General features: G+C 38.0%; 1 protein-coding gene across 2 annotated transcripts in view; it reads left to right on the plus strand.

The window, feature by feature from the left end:
• The window catches only part of DIP2C (disco interacting protein 2 homolog C), a 358,664-nt gene that overhangs the window by 207,485 nt on the left and 131,906 nt on the right, over positions 1-19,273 (plus strand). For both annotated transcript variants that reach the window (XM_030878350.2, XM_030878352.2), the window contains 2 exons: positions 5,448-5,573; positions 16,427-16,636. In XM_030878350.2, the coding sequence (XP_030734210.1) occupies positions 5,448-5,573; positions 16,427-16,636 (336 nt within the window). The remainder of the gene's footprint in view (positions 1-5,447; positions 5,574-16,426; positions 16,637-19,273) is intronic.

The following is a 19,273-nucleotide window of genomic DNA, read 5'->3' on the forward strand; positions in this document are numbered from 1 at the left end:
TTCCCTGGAACTCAGGGCTCATAATGATCAGCAGCTCTTGTTGACGCGTTGTGTGGCCGGGAGCTCGACTGTTCTGTCTCCCTGCCCAGCACCTCAAATGAGTGGGAGACTCCACTTCTTATTATTTCCCTTCCTCAGCTTTCATCTAGTTCCTAATTCACATGGCTGTGTAAGAATTGCATCCAAGACGCTTGTAATTAAGGTTCTGTGACACTTAATCAAATGCCTTCGTGGTTCCTGCATCAGAGCTACTGATGTCACTCATGGATGCGTCCCGTGCAATGATGCTGAGCTTTCAAGGGAAGATTCGCTGTGTAGCAACCTGCTTATCCACGTTTTCCTAAAAGTTTTTAGTTTCGTGAGGTCTTGTAGGATTGATCTGGGTTTTAGGCTAAGAGCTATGAACGTATTCTCAGCTAATACCCCTTTTCCAGTCTTCTTAACTGTTGATCCAGACGCCCCTTCCTGGAATCCAGGGCTCTTGGAACTGCCAAGGGGCCTCCCCATGGCACCCGATGACACATGTTGGTTCTCACAGAAGATAGACTTCATTGTGTCCCCTTTGCCGTGTGGTCCAGTCTTAATCTCTCCTCTTGTCCTGCAGCTGTTAGACACGTACAACTGGCAACAGGGGGAACTAGGAGAGCTCCCAGTCTTGTTGAGGATGGAAGGGAGAAGCCAAGTTAGAACAACCAGGAGAGTCGCACGGTGACATGGGTTGGTTTTCTCCCCCGACTAATCATCATATTTCGAAACATCTTTCCAAAAAGGTCTCTCCATCTAGTCACTCTCCTGAGATGTTAGTGGTCCTTTTTTGGTTTGGATATTTGGGTTGGGAGTGGGGAGTATTAAGCCCTGAAAAGCTTACCATGTGGAGGTAATTCTGATCCTAACATTTCATTCAACATTGCCGTGAATGCTTTTTGCCCTAATTACACTGTGCACCCCAGAGGCAGCTCTTCAACTTCAGGGCCGCACACCTCTTTCCGTATCTTTGCCTTGTTTTGACTGGGTGAGCATGGTCTCTAGGGGTCTTCAGTGATCACGCCAGCACTGCTGTTTGGGGAGGGTCATCCTGGTATTCCACCTACCATCGTTATTCATCATGTTGTGTTATGGACCCTTCAGGGTGCTATTTATAGATGTTTTAAATGTTTCTTATGCCATTGTTTTGCAGTTAAAATAAGACACAGAGTTGGCTTTTGAAAAGAATTAGTTACTTCATCAGTTTATGTATTGTTCAATTTTGCTGTACAGTAAGCTATCCAACATCTTAGTGACTTAACAGCAACAAGCACTTATTTCTGACTCATGGCCAACTGTGGGTAAACTCTTTACCTTCTGGGGCATAGGCCAGGAGTGGCTCCTAGTTTGGGCATGTGAGTGTCTTTGTGATTGAAAATATTCTTGTTTTACTATTTTCTTTCAATTTTGTGAAAAAAATTTAGCACACTTGTGTTTGGTTTTAGCAATTTTTTTAAATGTGGGAAAAAATCCACACTTCTTTAAAATGTACCTTTCTAATCTATTCATATTTTCTAAAATGATTGTTTTATGTCAAAAATATAACTTTTATCTGATTGCAGAAGTAATTTATGCTCAAGGCAAAAAACCTTGCATATATCTAAAAGAATGGACAAAAAACAATACATTGTAATTTTGTCACCCTTACATGACTACTCAATATTTTTGTGTAGTTCACTGAACTGAAAAGGAAGGGGTAAAACTATATTTACAGACACCATGATGGTTTATTTTGAACATTTTAAGGAATTTACAAAACTAGTAGAAATAATGTGAATTTTGCAAGGGCGGAAGGGAGAAATTCAGTATCTAAAAACTAATTGTATTTGTATACACTAGCAACAAAAATTGTAAGTGAAATAAAAAAACAATGCTTTTTATAATAACATCAGTAACATCCAGCATTTAGGAAGACTTCCTCAGTGAAAGTTACAGAACATTGTTGGTAGAAATTAAAGGAGGAAAAAAATGGAGAGATCCACCGTGTGTTCATGGATTGGAAGACTCAATATTAAGATAGTCTCTCTACATTGATTTATAGATTTAACATGAATCTAATCAAAATCCCAACAGAGTTTTTGTAGAAATTGACAGAGTGTTTCTAAAATTTCCATGAAAATGAGATCAAATCTGGATAGCCAGAACAAACTTGAAAAGAACAAAGTCGGAGGACTTGCACTACCTAATATCAAAATTTATGATAAAACTACAATAATCTTCCTTATCAATACCCCAATGACATTTTTTGCAGAAATGAAAAAATTCTAAAATTCATATGGAATCTCAAAGGACCTCAGATAAGCAAAACGATCTTGAGAAAGAACCACAAAATGGAGGCCTCACAATTCCTGATTTCAATATAAATTACAAAGGTACAGTAATCAAAACCCTGTGGTACAGGCATAAAGGCAGGCATGTAGAATAATGGAAAAGAATAGAAAGCCCAGAAATACACTCTGTGTATATGGTCAGATGATCTTGGACAAGGCTGCCAGAGCTGCACAGTGGGGAAAGGATAGTCTCTTCAACTAACAGTGTTGGGAAAATTGGCTTTTGTTTTGCAAAAGAAAGAGGTTGGACCATTATCTTACACCATATACAAAAATTAACTCAAAATAGATTATAGACCTAAATGTAAGACCTGACACTGTAGAATTCTTAGAAGAAAACAAAGGGGGAAAGCTTCATGACATTGGATTTGGCAGTGATTTATTGAATATGACACCAAAAGCACAGGCAGCAAAAGCAAAATTAGACAAGTGAGACTACATCATACTTAAAACTTCTTTGCAGTAAAGAAACAATAGAGGGAAAAGGCAACCTATGAAATTGAAGAACATATCCTCTTGTATACATCTGATCATGGCTTAATATCCAGAATATATAAATAACTCCTACAACTCAGTAACATTAAATAACCGAATTTAATAATCGGCAAAAAACTTTAATAGACATTTCTCCAAGGAAGATGCACAAATGGCCTATAAGTCCATTAAAAGATGTTCAACATTACTAATTATCAGGAAAATGCAACTCAGAACCACAGTGGGATACCACTCACACCCATTAGGATGGCTATTATAAAAATTTTTCTTAAACAGAAAACAAATGTTGGTGAGTATGTAGATAGATTGGAACCCTTGTGCACTGTTGGTAGGAATGTAAAATGGTGCAGCAGCTATGGAAAACAGTATGGAGCTTCCTCAAAAAATAAAAAATAGAACCACCATGTGATTTATGAATTCTATTTGGATATATATCCAAAATATTAAAGCAGGGATGCGAGCAGATATTGCCACACCAATAGTCATAGCAGCATTATTCACATTAGCCAGGAGGTCAGAGCAACTTAAATCCATCGGTGGATGAATGGATAAAGAAAATATGGTGTGTATATGTAGTGGAATACTGCTGAGCCTTAAAAGGAAAGGAAATTACGACATATTCTACAGCATATTCTTGAGGACATTTTGCTGTGAGAAATAAGCCAGTCACAGAAAGACAAATGCTGTGTGATTCCACTTATATGAGGGATCTAAAATAGTAAACTCATAGAAACAGAAAGTAGAATGGTGGTTGCTCAGGATTGGGGGCAGGGAGGTGGTGAGCTGCTGTTAGGTGGGTGGAGAGCTTCAGTCATGCAGGATGGATGGGGACTTCTGGGGTCTGTGGCACAATAACGTACATGTGGTTGACAGTATTGTGCTGACCACCTGAAAATTGCTGGGAGGGTGAATCTTATATGTTTTGTAAATACTCTAACTGAAAAAAATATATAATTAATCAACATAGTATAGAACTAGCAGAAGGATAGACAAATGGATTTACTGTACCAGATGGAGAGTTCAAAATTAAACCCGTACACACATGGTCAGGTGACACTTGACAAAGGAGCTAGGGCAATTTAATAAGGAAAGGAAAATCTTTACAACAAATGGTACTTGAAAAATCAGGTAAGCATGTGGGAAAATGTGAACACCAACCTCCACTTCCACTACTTAGAAAAATTAACTTGAGATGTTACCTAGACCTAAAAGTAAAAGGTAAAAGTATAAAGCTTCCCAAAGAAAACAAAGGAGTGTATTTTTTGAACCTTGGGGTAGGTAGAAATTTATAGGCAGGATTCAAAAAGCACTAGCTAGAGAGGAAAAGATAACAAAATGAATCTCATGAAAATGAAAAATTTCTCCTCATCAAGCACACTATTAAGGGTTTGAAAGTTGAGCCATAGACTTGGGATGAGTATTTTCAAAACATATATCTTTAAAAAAAAAGCTTGTATCCATAATATATAAAGAACTAGTATAAATCAGTAATAAAAAGGCAGCTCAAACACTTGGACATATACTTCACAAGAGATGATATGCAAATGTCCAAGAAGTCCAGGATTGTGGGTGTAGTAGTATCCTGACTGCAGACTTCTAACTGGTTTCCTGGCTCCTACTCTGATTCTCCTGCAGTCTCCTTCACAACATCCAGAATGAGCCCTCCAAAATGGAATCAGATCATGTCATCCATGCTCACCCTTCTTCCCCCATGCTTCCCTGTCAAAGTTAGAATGGTAGCCAAGCTCTGTACCACTCCTGTAAAGCCCTTCATCCTGGTGAGTCCCTCTGCTGGTGTTGTGTGCATTGTGCCAGCACCATCCTCATTCACAGTGCAGGGCCTTTGAGCTGGCTTTTCCCTCTGTCTTGGAGATTCTCATCTTACTATTCAAATTTCACAGTAAGAGAGCTCTTCCCTGGCTTCACAGTTAAGTAGGTACTCAATCTTTTTATCTTATTTTCATTCTTACCCCCTTTGATTGTCTGTTGTCTGTCTTTAACCCTTTAGAAAGTGAGCTGCATGAGACACAGTACCTTGTCCACCTGATTCTCCACGCCAAGCCCTGAGGACACCACCTTACAAAATCGGCAGTAAAATATCATTTGTGGAGTTAACATAATGGGTTCATACACACAAAATACCTAACATAGTGACTGCCCCATAACTGATATTTGGAAAGTGTTAGCTAAGATCATTACCGTACAGCCTGTAAGGTGTACATACTTACCTTAACAGAACATTGAAATGAATTAAGAAGCTTGAAAATGTGACCTGTGAAGAAATATCTGAAGATCCATGTCCTTTCACTCTAAGAAAAGAAAAATCACAGCGATTTACATCCCGTATCTGATTATTTATACAGATCTAGGGTAATAAAATGAACAGTTAAAAGTCTGTGAATGAATTTGAATGCCTTTTTCCTGGAGCTTTCAAACTAGCAGGTTTACACTTATTTTCCTTCCTTCCCCACTCATCCATTTGTGACAGTTTCTGTAGGATGATAAACTCTTCCACAGGACCAGAAAGAAAGCAGAAAAGCTTGGGGCCTTCGGGCTGTCCCTGAACAATGGAGTGATTTAGCTCTCGCTTTGTTTCAGACGTCCATACAGAAGCTGTCCAGGCTGCGCTCGCTAAACACAAAGAAAGGAAGATGGCAGTGCCTATGCCTTCCAAACGCAGGTCCTTGGTTGTGCAGACCTCGATGGACGCCTACACACCCCCAGGTGAGCAGCAGGTCCCGTCTGCTTCATGAAGTCAGTGCCAGCAACTGCGATCTTTCTAACTTTTAAAATCATGGTGCTGTCATTCAGATTTTGAGAACCAGAAGTCCAGAAATAGTAAATACGCTCTAAATAAAACTTGGAAGGAAAATTGGCATGATTATATATATGTCTATATAAATAAATGTTTTTAAACTTTTCATTTAGACTTAAATATGATACAGACTTTTTTTTTAAATCCTATAAAATTTTATTTAATTCTTTACAAAGCAAGAGAAGAGTTTGTACATCCATCCTTCTAACCGAAGCTGGATTTCTCTCCTGCTTAGACTGGTGTATGCATATTCTCAAGTCTTTAAAATGTCAGTAGGTTGTAATGTTCTGTTAAGAAATTGAATGAATTGAAAAATTTAGGCAGTTACTTAAATCTGGTGTCATCAATTTTTCCTGTGAAGTGCAGGTAGTATTTTGGGGTATCACAGCTGCTTGCTCTGCTATTGTGGTGCTGAAGCAGCCATGGGCAACATGTCAGTGAAAGGCATGGCTATGTGTCAATAAAACTTTAGTCACAAAAACAGGCAGAGGGTTTGGTCCACAGTCCTGCCAACCCCTGATCTAAATGGTTGAAGGTAATATCCCATTGTATTTCTGCTTTTGTTTAATCTTGAATTTTATATAACTACCTAAGATCTCTACTCTACCCAAATAATTATAATCTGTATCTTGTGATCTTCAAAACTGAAGTGAAACATGAAGTTAAACGTCCAGGTATCTATTAGAAACATGAATGATTGAACCTAATTTACTTGATTTGTGTGTGTGTGTGTTTCTGGTTCCAACATTATTCATGTCGTTGTTGCCACTCTGTCTTTTCTGCAGATCTAAGTTACCTGGCACACCCCTTTGTTCATAAGAGAAATTTAGGGTGCAGTAAGAATAGTTGAACATACATAGCATTTTTTGGAGTCTTTTGAAGTTAGTCATGAGTGTTTGCAAACAGTGAGGGTAATAGAAGCACACACTTCAACTCACAGATGTGGTCAAGTATATCCAATACTGCTTCAAACAACTCTTAAGTCTTCAGCTTTACATGCCTCTAAAAGTGAACGTCCTGAGCTTTGTAAGACAAAACTTAAATAATATAAAACTTAGTTGTTTTGTTTTGTCTTAACAGATAATACCACAAGTGTTCTTTATCTCAAGAATATAATATTCTAATAGGAAAGGGTGTCCTTTTCGCCAATTTCCTTCCTTTTTGTTGAGCCACAGCATGTATTTTGGACTCTTTTTAAATCAGCATAATTAATATACTTAATCCTATTTAGTTTATGGTTATAATTTGCCAAAATTTATAAGTGGTGAAAAATTATTTTGTATGTGTTTATACAACAAACAGAATGGACTTACAAGAATAACAAACCCCACTTAAAATATATTTTAGCCAACTCTTTGGAACTAGACAGTATTCAGGGAGATGGACATTTTTCTGAGCCACTTTTTATGGGAAATGTTGAGTCTAAAGTACAAGGTGCAATGTGATTATTTGTGTATGTGCTTTTTCACATGTTGAATCCATCCTCATGAGTGTTGTTGTGTCATGCATGATGAAAGACAAAACTTTCAGGAGAACGAACCTTGTACAAAGGTCTTTGCAAAATATAAAAGAATGTTATTGGAAATGAGTGTCATTTTTGGTGCAACATTTGCATTTAATTGTTTGGTTAGCATTTTCACGTACACCATATAATACATTTTGTAAACTGTCATTCAGGAGTCCTAGTAACAGTATCACATGGGATAGTTTTGTACAATCATAAATGCCAACACCATCATCATAAAAATTTTCATTCATAACCTATTTTGTGCTTATCAGCAGTCTACATATTTGTAACTGTACTTGCTTGAAGAAAATCGTGGCTCAGCTTCATTTTCTCTCACTCTGTTTTCCTTGGTTGCTGATAGCATTTGTTAGAACTAATTTTGTGTCCAGTTTTCTTCAGAGAATATTCCTGAAGTTTATATTCTCTGCATAAAGTGACTGGTTGCTGACTAGTATCATAGTTTCTAGAAAAGATATGATTAGGATCGTTGCAATGCCAGTCTTCTATAGATGAAACTTTGCTTTATTTTTCACGTACAAAAATATAAGAAGAATTTGTCAGTACTTTTGCTTCCAGCCATAATGAAATAACTTACCAGACTAACCCATACACCATAAACAACTATAAAGCTGCACAAAACAAATAAGATGACTGCTTTTAGGCAGTGGACCTCATTCAGGGAATCAAATGAAAATATGTCAAAGAACTAAATGAAAATATTATCTTAATACTTGAGCTGATCAGGGAAAGGAAAAAATATTTTAAAAATTAATAGAAACTCTAGAAATGAAAAATATAATACAGAAATGATATTTTACTAGATCAGCTTAGCATCAGATTGGAGAAGTAGGATAAAAGAGTCTGTGAACTTAGATAAAGAGAAATTAACCAAACTGAAGAATGAGAAGTCAAAAGATAAAAGAAAAATTAACAGAACCTCAAGCATCTGTGATACAATGTTAACATACTTATAATTGGAATCCAAGAAGGAAAAGAGAGTGAGAAAAGGGAAGAAAAACTACTTAAGGAAATAAGGGTCACAAACTTCTCAGATTGATGTAAAACACCACCTCACAGATCCCAGAAGTTCAGTGAATGCCATGCAGATTAAGTATGAAAAGAATCATCCCTAAATTAATAATAGTCCAAGTGCTGAAATCCAAAGATTAAGAGGAAATCTTGAAAGTCATCAAAGGAAAACAGATATATTGCATACAGAAGAACGGTCATATGAATTATGAATACTTATGTGAAGATGCAGTAAAGGCCAGAAGACAATGAGAAGACATTTTTATAAAGTACCAAAAGGAAAAGACTGAAACTGTCAATTCATACTCAGTGAAAATATACTTCATAAACGAGGGTGAAAAAAAGGCATAATGAGACACATGAAAGCTCAGAGAATATGGTGCCAGCAGAACTGCAAACGCACTAACAGATGTCATTTAGCTGATGGGAGATGATCCCAGATAAAAATTTACATCTATGAAAAGGAAAGAAGAACACTGGAAACAGTAAATAGCTGGGTAAACGTAAAATTCTATGCTTTTTCTTGTAATTTTCTTTAAAACAACAATTGCACAAAAGACAAGGCCAGGTGAATGGAATTATACTGTTGTATGGTTATGAAGTAGGAAGCAGAAAATGGAAAGAATGAAATGAATAGTGTCAGGTGTGATGTGAGATGGGAGAGAAAGTTTGTAGTGTCAGATTTGAAGAGCAAACAGTTACAGTATTGACCCCGTATGGACCCATTGAGGATTCATATTCTTAGCCCTAAAGTAACCACTAAAAAAAATGAGAAGAGGTATAGGTAAGAATTTAATAGAGAACATAAAATGAAACTCTTAAAAAATATTTGGGGGGCTTCCCTGGTGGCGCAGTGGTTGAGAGTCCGCCTGCCGATGCAGGAGACGTGGGTTTGTGCCCTGGTCCAGGAAGATCCCACATGCCGCAGAGCGGCTAAGCCCGTGAGCCATGGCCGCTGAGCCTGCGCATCCGGAGCCTGTGCTCCGCAACGGGAGAGGCCACAACAGTGAGAGGCCCGCGTACTGCAAAAAAAAAAAAAAAAAAAAATTTGGTTAATAGAAACAAAGGTGGGAAAAATCAGCAACAGAGATTAAAATAGGAGGAATGAATGGAAAACAAATAGCAAAATGTTAGATGTAAACTCACTCGTATAAATTATTACAATAAATGTAAATGGACCAAACGCCCACTTAAAAGATAGAGATTGTCAGACTGAATAAAAAAGGAAGATACATCTATATGTTGTCTATAAGAGACACATTTGAATATAAAAACAAGGATAGTTAAAAATAAAATGATGAAAAAATATACAATGCAAACATAAAGCATAGGAAGGTGAAAAGTCTATATTAATATCAGACAAAGTAGACAGCAGGACAAAGTAGTACCAGATATAAAGATGAACATTGCATATTGGAAAATGAGCAATTCACCAGGAAGTTATAACAATGAATATTTATATACCTAAAAACAGAGCATTGTAATTTATAAGGCAGAAACTGGCATAATGAAGGGAAAAATAGAAAAAACAAAAATAATAATTGGAGATTCTTAAAATATTCTTCTTAAATAATCATAAGAAAGTTGTCAAAACAACACTATCAACCAACTTGATGTAGTTGATACTTACAGAATATTATGCCCAACTATTGCGGAAAACACATTCCTTTTTAATACCATTCTTGGGGTATAATTTACATCCCATAAAATTAGCACATTGTAAGTGTATAATTTAATGACTTGTAGTAAATATATAGATTGTGAAGCTATTGGTGCAGTCCAGTTTTAAAGCATTTCCTTCTCCCCGGAAAGTTTCCTTGTGCCCATTTGCAGTTAATTCCCATTCTCACACCCAGGCCTAGGGAGCATTTGATCTGATTTATATACCTCTAAGAATATTCTAGACATTTTGTAAATGAATTAATAAAATATATCCTTCTGTATCTTCTTTAGCATGTTTTTGAGCGTCCATTTTGTAGCATCAGTAGTTCATTCATTCTTATTGCAGAATTGTATTCTATTAGATAGATATGCCACATTTTGTTTATCCAGTCACTAGTTGATGGATATTTAGCTTGTGTCCACTTTTCAGCTATTATGAATAATGCTGCTATCAACATTTATGTGCATATATTTGTGTATATATATATAATTTCATTTATCTTGGGTAGATTCCTAGGAGTGGAATTAATGAGTCTTATGGTAAGTTTATGTTTGACTTTTAAGAAACTGTCACATTGTTTCCATAATGGCTATACCATGTTATATTCCGACCAGCAACATATAAAGATTCCAGTTTCTCAGCATCCTCACCAACACTTGGTATTGTCCTTATTTTTTTAATAGTCATTCTAGTGGATATGAAATAGTATTTCATTATGGTTTTAATTTTCATTTCCCTAATGACTAATGATGCTAAGGATCTTTTTGTGTGCTTGTTAGCCATTTGTATATATTCACTGGTGAAATGTCCCGATTTTTTGCCCATTTTTATTTATTTTTTATTTATTATTTTTTAAATTTTATTTATTTATTTTTGGCTGCGTTGGGTCTTCGTTGCTGCACGTGAGCTTTCTCTAGTTGCAGCGAGCAGGGGCTACTCTTCGTTGCGGAGCGCGGGCTTCTCATTGCAGTGGCTTCCCTCATTGTGGAGCACGGGCTCTAGGCATGCGGGCTTCAGTAGTTGCAGCACGCGGGCTCAGTAGTTGTGGCTCACGGGCTCTAGAGCACAGGCTCAGTAGTTGTGGCACATGAGCTTAGTTGCTCTGCGGCATGTGGGATCTCCCAGGCCAGGGATCGAACCCGTGTCCCCTGCATTGGCGGGCGGATTCTCAACCACTGTGCCACCGGGGAAGCCCTTTTGCCCATTTTTAAAATGAGTTGTCTGTCTTCTCACTGGTTAAGAGTTCTCTATGTAATCTGAATACAAGTTCTTTATCAGGTATACAATTTGCAAACTGTAGTTTGTCTTTTCTTAATGTTGTCTGTGGTGGAGAGAATTATGGCCCCCTCCAAAGATATCCATGTCCTAATTTCTAGAACTTGTGAATATATCACCTTACATTGTAAAAAAAGACTTTGCAGTCATGATTAAGTTAAGCACCTTGAGATAGGGCAGTTATCCTGGATTAACCAGGTGGGCCCACTGTAATCAAAGAAGTCTCTATTCAGGCAGAGAATGAGAAATACAATACTGTGTAATCTCAGTCACATGTGGAATCTTAAAAAAAAAAACTCACAGAAAAAGAGATCAGATTTGTGGTTACCAGAGGCAGGGAGTGGTGGGAGAGGGAATTGGAGGAAGGTGGTCAAAAGGCAAAAACTTCTTGTTATAAGTACTAGGGATGTGATGTACAATATAACTATAGTTAACGCTGCTGTATGATCTATGTGAAAGTTGTTAAGAGAGTAAAATTTAAGAGTTCTCATCACAAGGAAGAAAGTTTTTTTCTCTATTTTATATGAGATGATGGATGCTAACTAAAGTTACTATGGTAATTATTTCCTAATATATGTAAGTCAAACGATTATGCTGTACACTTTAAACTTATACAGTGATATATATCTATTATATTTCAATAAAACTGGAGGAAAAAAGGTCCTTAGGGAAAAGTATCAAAGTAAAAAAAAAAAAAAGATAATAAACCAGAGGTTGGAGGGATACACTTTAAAGATCGATGAAGGGGCCATGAGCTGGTGACACAGGTGGGCTCTAAGAAGGCAGAAAAGATAAAGGAGTGGATTCTCCCTTGAAGCCTCCAGAAGGAATAAAACCCTGCCAACACTTTGATCTTAGACTTCTGACATCCAGAACTGTTAAGATAATAAGTATGTGCAGTGTTGTAAGCCACTGAATTAGTGGTGACTTGTTATGTTACCCATAGCTTAAGAGTTTTCCATTTTGATGAAGTTCAGTTCATCAGTTATTTTATGGATCGTGCTTTGGGAAGTTTCAGAAATTTTATAGTTTTAGTTCTTTCATTCAGGCCTGTGATCCATTTTGAATTAATTTTTATTTATGGTATGAGGTAAGGATCTATGTTTTTTATTTTGGTTTGGTTTTTTTTTTTTTTTTTTTTTTCTTTTTTTTTTTTTGCGGTACGCGGGCCTTTCAGTGTTGTGGCCTCTCCCGTTGCGGAGCACGGGCTCCGGACGCGCAGGCTCAGCGGCCATGGCTCACGGGCCCAGCTGCTTCGCGGGATATGGGATCTTCCCGGATCGGGGCACGAACCTGTGTCCTCTGCATCGGCAAGCAGACTCTCAACCACTGTGCCACCAGGGAAGCCCTGGTTTGGTTTTTTGATACGTGAATATTCAGTTGCCCAGCCCATTTGTTGAAAAGATGATCTTTTCCTCATTGAATTATCTTGGGAATCTTCGTCAAAAATAAATTGACCATGATCATAAATGTAAGACTATATTTCTGGGTTCAGTTCTGTTCCATTGAAATATATGCCTATTCTTGTGCTAATATCACTATCTTGATTACTTTAACTTCATAGTAAGTTTTAGTATCAGGTAATGAAGTCCTCCATCTTCCTCAAAATTATTTTGGCTATTCTCAGGCCTTTGCATTTCCAAATAAATTTTAAAATAAGCTTTCAATTTCTTAAAAAAAAGCCTTCTGGGATTTTACTAGGTATTGTCTTAATTTTTTGTTAGATATATTGCTAAGTGTTTTATCCTTTTTGATGCTGTCATGATGGAATTTTTTTCTTAATTTCATTCTCTTATTGTTCAGTGCTAGTATCTTATAAAGATATTTCATATCTTTTTTTGGTGGTCCTGTGAATTTAAGAAGTCAGATGTATAACTATGCAACTCTTTTCACCTGCCACAGTGACAACGCATGCTAACTGATTGGATGGCTGGATTTTGACTTCTGACTACTAGATCAACGTGTGCTTGTTCCCTGGGAGGTGGGAATAATTTGCAGTCTGTCCAGCCAGAAAAGGGTGTGGGGGAGCATTGATGCCTATCTGCTTTGATAAGAGATATCTTGGTTCTCTCACTCTGTATGTGCTTGTCCCACTGCAGAAATTCATCTTGTCCCATTGTCTTTTAGTCCTCTTAACAGAGGCATTCCCCATTAAAGAACTTTCTTGGAGGCTCCACTCAACAAATTTTGATTAAGTCCCCCCCCAACCCCCACTTCAAGGATAACTGGAAAATTAGCTGGGCACATTGATGACTTTGTCAATGCAGAGGTAGTTCTGGATGCTGAGAATATCCGGGTGCTGGTAGATTCATTGTCTGGTGAGAGCCTTCTTCCTCATAGTCGTCCATGTTCTCACTGTGTCCTTACATGGCAGAAGGGGCTAACTCATTTATTAATTCAAGAATTTTTCCATGTGTTCCTTAGAATTTCCTACATATAAGATCATGTCATCTGTGAATAAAGACCGTTTTACAACTTCCTTTCTAATCTGGATGGATGTCTTTAATTTTTACTTTTCCCTGTAGTTCACTGGCCAGAACCTGCTGGATAATGTTGAATAGAAGTAGCAAGAGGGGACATTCTTGCCTTGTTCTTATCTTAGGGGAAATGTATTCAGTCTTTTACCAGTATATACAGTGTTAGCTATGGGTTTTCATGAATGCCTTTCATCAGGTTGAGGAAGTTTCCTTCCATTCCTGCATTGTTGAGAGGCTTTATCATGAGTGGGTGTTAGGTTTTGTAAAATACTTTTTCTGACTTTTAAGGTTAACATACTTTTTTTTTCTCTTTATTCTACTAATATGATATATAACATTAATTCATTTTTGAATGTCAAATTAACCTTAATTCATGTTCATATGTGTAATCCTGGTTACCACTTGGTCATTTTATATGTTGCTTGATAATGTTTGCTAATATTTTTGAGGATTTTAGTGTCTATATCATGAATGATATTGTTCTGTAGTTTTCTTATGAAAAGATGGGGTGGGAAATGAAAGATTGATTTGTAAAGGGGCATGAGAAAACTTTTGGGGATGTGGTAATGTTCTGTGTGGATATAGGGGTGTATACATTCTCAGAAGTCTTAAGTCTGAAGACTTGAATAGATATTTTTCCAAAGAAGATATACAAATGGCCAATAATTACATTTAAAGATACTCAACATCACTGATCATTAGGGAAATGCAAATCAAAATTACAAAGAGATACAACTTCACACCCATGAGGATGGTTACTATCAAAAAAAAAAAAGGAACAGAAAATAACAAGTGTTGGTAAGGATATGAAGAAATTGGAACCCTTGTGCACTCTTGGTGGAAATGAGGTGCATAGAGGTGCAGCCTCTATGGAGAACAGAATGGCAGTTCCTCAAAAAATTAAAAATAGAATTTACTATATGATCCAGTAATTCCACTTCAGAGTACATACCCAAAAGAATTTAAAGGAGACTCTCAAAGAGATATTTATATACCTATGTTCACAGCAGCATTATTCACAACAGCAAAAACATGGAAGCAACCCAAGTGTCCACAGCAGATGAACGGATAACAACATGTGGTCTGTACATATCATGGAATGTTATTCAGCCTTAAGAAGGAAAGAAGTTCTGACACATGCTGCAAAGTGGATGAACCTTGAAGACATTATGCCAAGTGAAATAAGCCAGTCACAGAAAGACAAAAGTACGATTCCACTTAACATGAGGTACTTAGAGTAGTCAGAATTACACAGAGAGAAAGTAGAGTGGTGGTTGTCAGGGGATGTGGGGGGAAGGGGCAATGGAGAGTTACTGTTTAATGGGGACAGAGTTTCAGTTTTACAAGGTGAAATGAGTTATGTGGATGGATGGTGGTGAAATGAGTTATGGGGAGGGTTGTCCAACATTATGAATGTATTTAATATCACTGAACTGTACACGTAAAAATGGTTAAAATGGTAAAATTTATGTTATGTGTATTTTACCACAATTTCAAAAAAATTGAAAAAATTCTTAGGTCTGAATTCCAAAAATATAAATTTTATTTTTATGTAAATTATAATTCTAAGTTATTTTAAAAGGAAGGACAAGGGAAGAGAATCTGTTGGCCTTCTAATATTATTGTTGCTTCTGTAACAAATTTCTAATAGATAAACTTTTAAAAAATTTCTAGACAGCCTAGGTCACGTCACAATGATAATAAAATGCAATGTAAATATCCTTCACAAATATTGCTGTGTTAAAGAAAAAGTCCTTGTAAATCAACCATACTCCAATAAAAATTAATTTAAAAAAAAGAACAGTAACTAATACATTAGTAAGTGCTTAATAAGTATTGATGAATGAATGAGTGAATAAACAGCAAAATTAACATTAAAAAAAGAAAAAGTCCTATTTCTTGATTTAAGACAAATTACCCTTTCACTTATTCTCAGTAAATGTTCTAGAGCTACTCTCATCCTTTTTCCCTCCTGGCATCTCACATAACTCACCTATATGTATGATCCTAAATGTCATTCTTATATTGAAGTTTAAATAACAAGTATACAACGATTCGTGCTTGAAAACCTTGCTTCTAGGTTAAAAGTTATTAAATGAATACTATTTCCATTAATTTTAATGCAAAAAGTGACACGTTTTTGCTCAATCCAAGATACACAGTTTTCATAGATAGCAAAATAAATCAAGTAAATAATGAAAAACTTTTATAAGGAACAAATGTAAAAGTAAATGCATTTAGTTTGATCACAGAATGTAGTATGGTGATTTATTGTCCTCCTGGAAGGAGGAGGCAGAGTCCTTAGATGTAGGTTGGTAGAGAAGTCCAGATTGGGAGAGGCAGGAGGATGAGACCTGCCACACTCACATGGAACTTAAAATAGCACATGACTCAGAGAAACACCTCGGTATAAAGAAGGGCTACAGAGCATCACACTTCAAAACACGTGCAAGTTCAGTGTCTTTTAGAAAATGCCACCTTGACCTTCTCCCTTTGTGTCTGAGTACACAGAAAACATTTGGTTTCTCCCTCAAACTCTTGAGTGGAGGAAATTGGTGAGTATGTCTTTGTCTGAGATTGTAATGTCACAACTTTCTGTAGCATATATATGTAAGGTGTTTTGGATGAAGACTTCACTGCAGTGAAAAATAATTTGTCATCTGAAAAGTGTGTAATTTTTCAAGAGTGTTCAAAGGTCGTCGATCAGTTAGTGTGGGAGGTAGGTCTGTGTTCGCAGTGTTTGGAGAGGGACTAATCCTGGGGGGTGCTTCTTTGCTGTGATATACACGGCTGATCACCTGCCTCCCACAGATACCTCCTCTGGCTCAGAAGACGAAGGCTCGGTGCAGGGTGACTCCCAGGGGACCCCCACCTCCAGCCAGGGCAGCATCAACATGGAGCACTGGATCAGCCAGGCCATCCACGGCTCCACCACCTCCACCACCTCCTCCTCTTCCACCCAGAGTGGGGGGAGTGGCGCCGCCCACAGACTGGCTGACGTCATGGCTCAGACGCACCTAGGTGAGTGCCCTGCTGGGCAGTCGTCTGTCTTATTCTCGTTGTCCTTACGTCTGATTGGCTGCTGAGTAACCCTGCCCTTTTTATTTTGAAATTTCTCTATTTGCGCATCTCGGCCATGGAATCCATCCGAGGGACAGAACAGAGCCCCACTCCCGCTTCTGGGCTGCTTTGTTGCGTTGGTTTTACTGTTTTGTGAAACCCTTGGTTTTACTATTCTTTACATCCCAGACGTCTCCTCTGCTTGTAGAAGAATGCTTTCTTGTTCATTAGAGAAACTTGCAGCCGTATCTGGTTACGTGCTTTCTTCTCCTCATGCTAAAGTATGCTCCTAAATGAAATTTTAATTATGCTAATAAACAAGGCTGGGGACTTCAGAGTGAGTTTGCCCGTACTTTGGAAGTTACTTAGGAAGGGGAGGCTTTCATCACTACTGCTTATATGGTTTTCTGCCATAGGCATTCAGCTTTCTGGGGTGGTTCACGTTACTTTGTGTGTAGGTTCCATGATACATGGGATCCTCTGTATTTAAAAAAGCACAGAGTTAGGAAGCATTGGTAAGATGTTTGGAAATAGTGTAAAACAGGAGATGAAGTGAGAATTATTAGAGGAAAGGAGCATATTGGATGAGCAGGGGGCTGCGTGGAGGGGATGAGTAAGGGTCCTGTTTCTCTGCCTGCACCCTAGCCCCCCATTCACTGCGCCACATTCATCTGGTGTGGAAGGCACAGCATGAGGTCCAGATCTGTCTGATCCATTTTCAGCTGTGGATTGAGATTTTTAAACATTTCAATAAAAAATTATTCACAAAGTAAATTACTTGCTTTGAATGTGGTGCCAAGATGGTTCAGTATGTTCTCCATTCAAATGGGGTGGACCAGGGTCAGCCGCATCCAGGGACGTGGAAGCTGCACCTCCCTGTGCAGTGGTTGATCATCGAGCACAGGGCAGGTGCACCGCGTCCTCCCACATCTATCCTCTTATCCGAAAACTCCATGTTTAGAAAGTAGGTAAGTGAAATGAATGAATGAAATACTCTGCCAGCTTCTCAGACTCAAAAAGTATTTCTAGATTATTGGCTACTTGACAAGAGTCAGAGGAATTCCAAACTGACTTCTCAGGACTTGGCCCCAGTGGCACTTGCTCAGCATGAAGTTGAGGTTAAAAGCAACAGCCTTTTCGGAATCAGCAGTGAGACTGGTTGTCTACCAGCAGGACACAGGCAGCCGGTTGGGAGGGCTGGGTCTGGTCCCAGTTCTCACGTTAACAGCTGCTGGCTTCTTCAGAAGTCAGTATTCCCTGCTCTAGTTTTTTAGTGGGAAGAAGAGGAATGATAATGTCTTTTCTTTGTACCCATTGCGAGTAAAAAGGAGAAAATAGGAAAATTCTCCAGTTTTTAAAGTAACACTCACATGCAAAGTAGTAGTATTAAATTTCAGTTTAAAATGTTTTCGGGAACATACACTGGTTAATGTGTACTGAGAACCTCTATTTGAAATCATAGATAAAAATTAAGCAGAAATGTATATGACCGTTAAAGAGTTTCAGATGCTAAAATTTCTTCCTCTGTGTTTGGAACCTGAGATAGCCCTGAGGCTCAGTCCGTGTGCTTTGTCTGGTAGCCACCTGGGCAGGGTAGACGTGGAACTCCCTCCACCTCTGCCCCTCGCTCGTACCTTAGGAATGTGTGTTTTCTGACTGAGTACACTTCTAAGGAAATATCAGGAATCTTACCAAGAGAAACCCATAATTTTGAACAGATTACTCCCTGCATTTGTTTCTCCCTTTATGTAGTTACATGTGGAATATTGGAGGAAATTATAGCATGGAGAATTAAATTTATCCGAACTATAAAAGGTTGCGTTACTCAGGTACGTTAAGACTCAGTGTAACCTAAATATAGCTTCTCAGTGTGTGACATTTCAGTAATTTCTAATTTGGCACATAGATAAGTTCCTAGAGTATCCAGGAATTTTCTGTAAATATGAAAAAAATTTTTTGAAAGAAAGCAGTGGCAAAATAATAAAATAAGAAAAAGAGAATTAAGATATTTTACTCCAGGGCTTCCCTGGTGGCGCAGTGGTTGAGAGACCGCCTGCCGATGCAGGGGACACGGGTTCGTGCCCCGGTCCGGGAAGATCCCACATGTCGTGGAGCGGCTGGGCCCGTGAGCCGTGGCTGCTGAGCCTGCGTGTCCGGAGCCTGTGCTCCACAACGGGAGAGGCCACAACAGTGAGAGGCCCGCGTACCGCCAAAAAAAAAAAAAAAAAAAAATTTTTTTTACTCCTGTGGCAAAAGCAAAAGAAGTAAAAAGTCAGAATTGGCAGTGTTCAACCTTTTGTTGAGGCCATCAGAAGCCTACAAATAAAGTATTCTGTGTATGTCTGTGTTTTAAGGAATTTAGGGTCAAATAAACCACCAACTTGTAGTACCTCTGGTCCCTCAAGGTGAAGTACTTGGATAGAGTCTGTAGAAACCTCTTTTGCCCAAACGGTAGAGGAAAGACAAGCGTTTAAAGACCATGAAGAGGCTGTAACAAGTGGATGGTACTTCTGCTTTGTGGTTGTTGGAATGAAATCCTGTGTCCTTGTGGGTCCATCCTGACAACATGACAGGGACACTGCACGTGCATCTCCCATC

The sequence above is a fragment of the Globicephala melas genome, chromosome 2, assembly GCF_963455315.2.
Source record: "Globicephala melas chromosome 2, mGloMel1.2, whole genome shotgun sequence".
NCBI lineage: Eukaryota > Metazoa > Chordata > Mammalia > Artiodactyla > Delphinidae > Globicephala > Globicephala melas.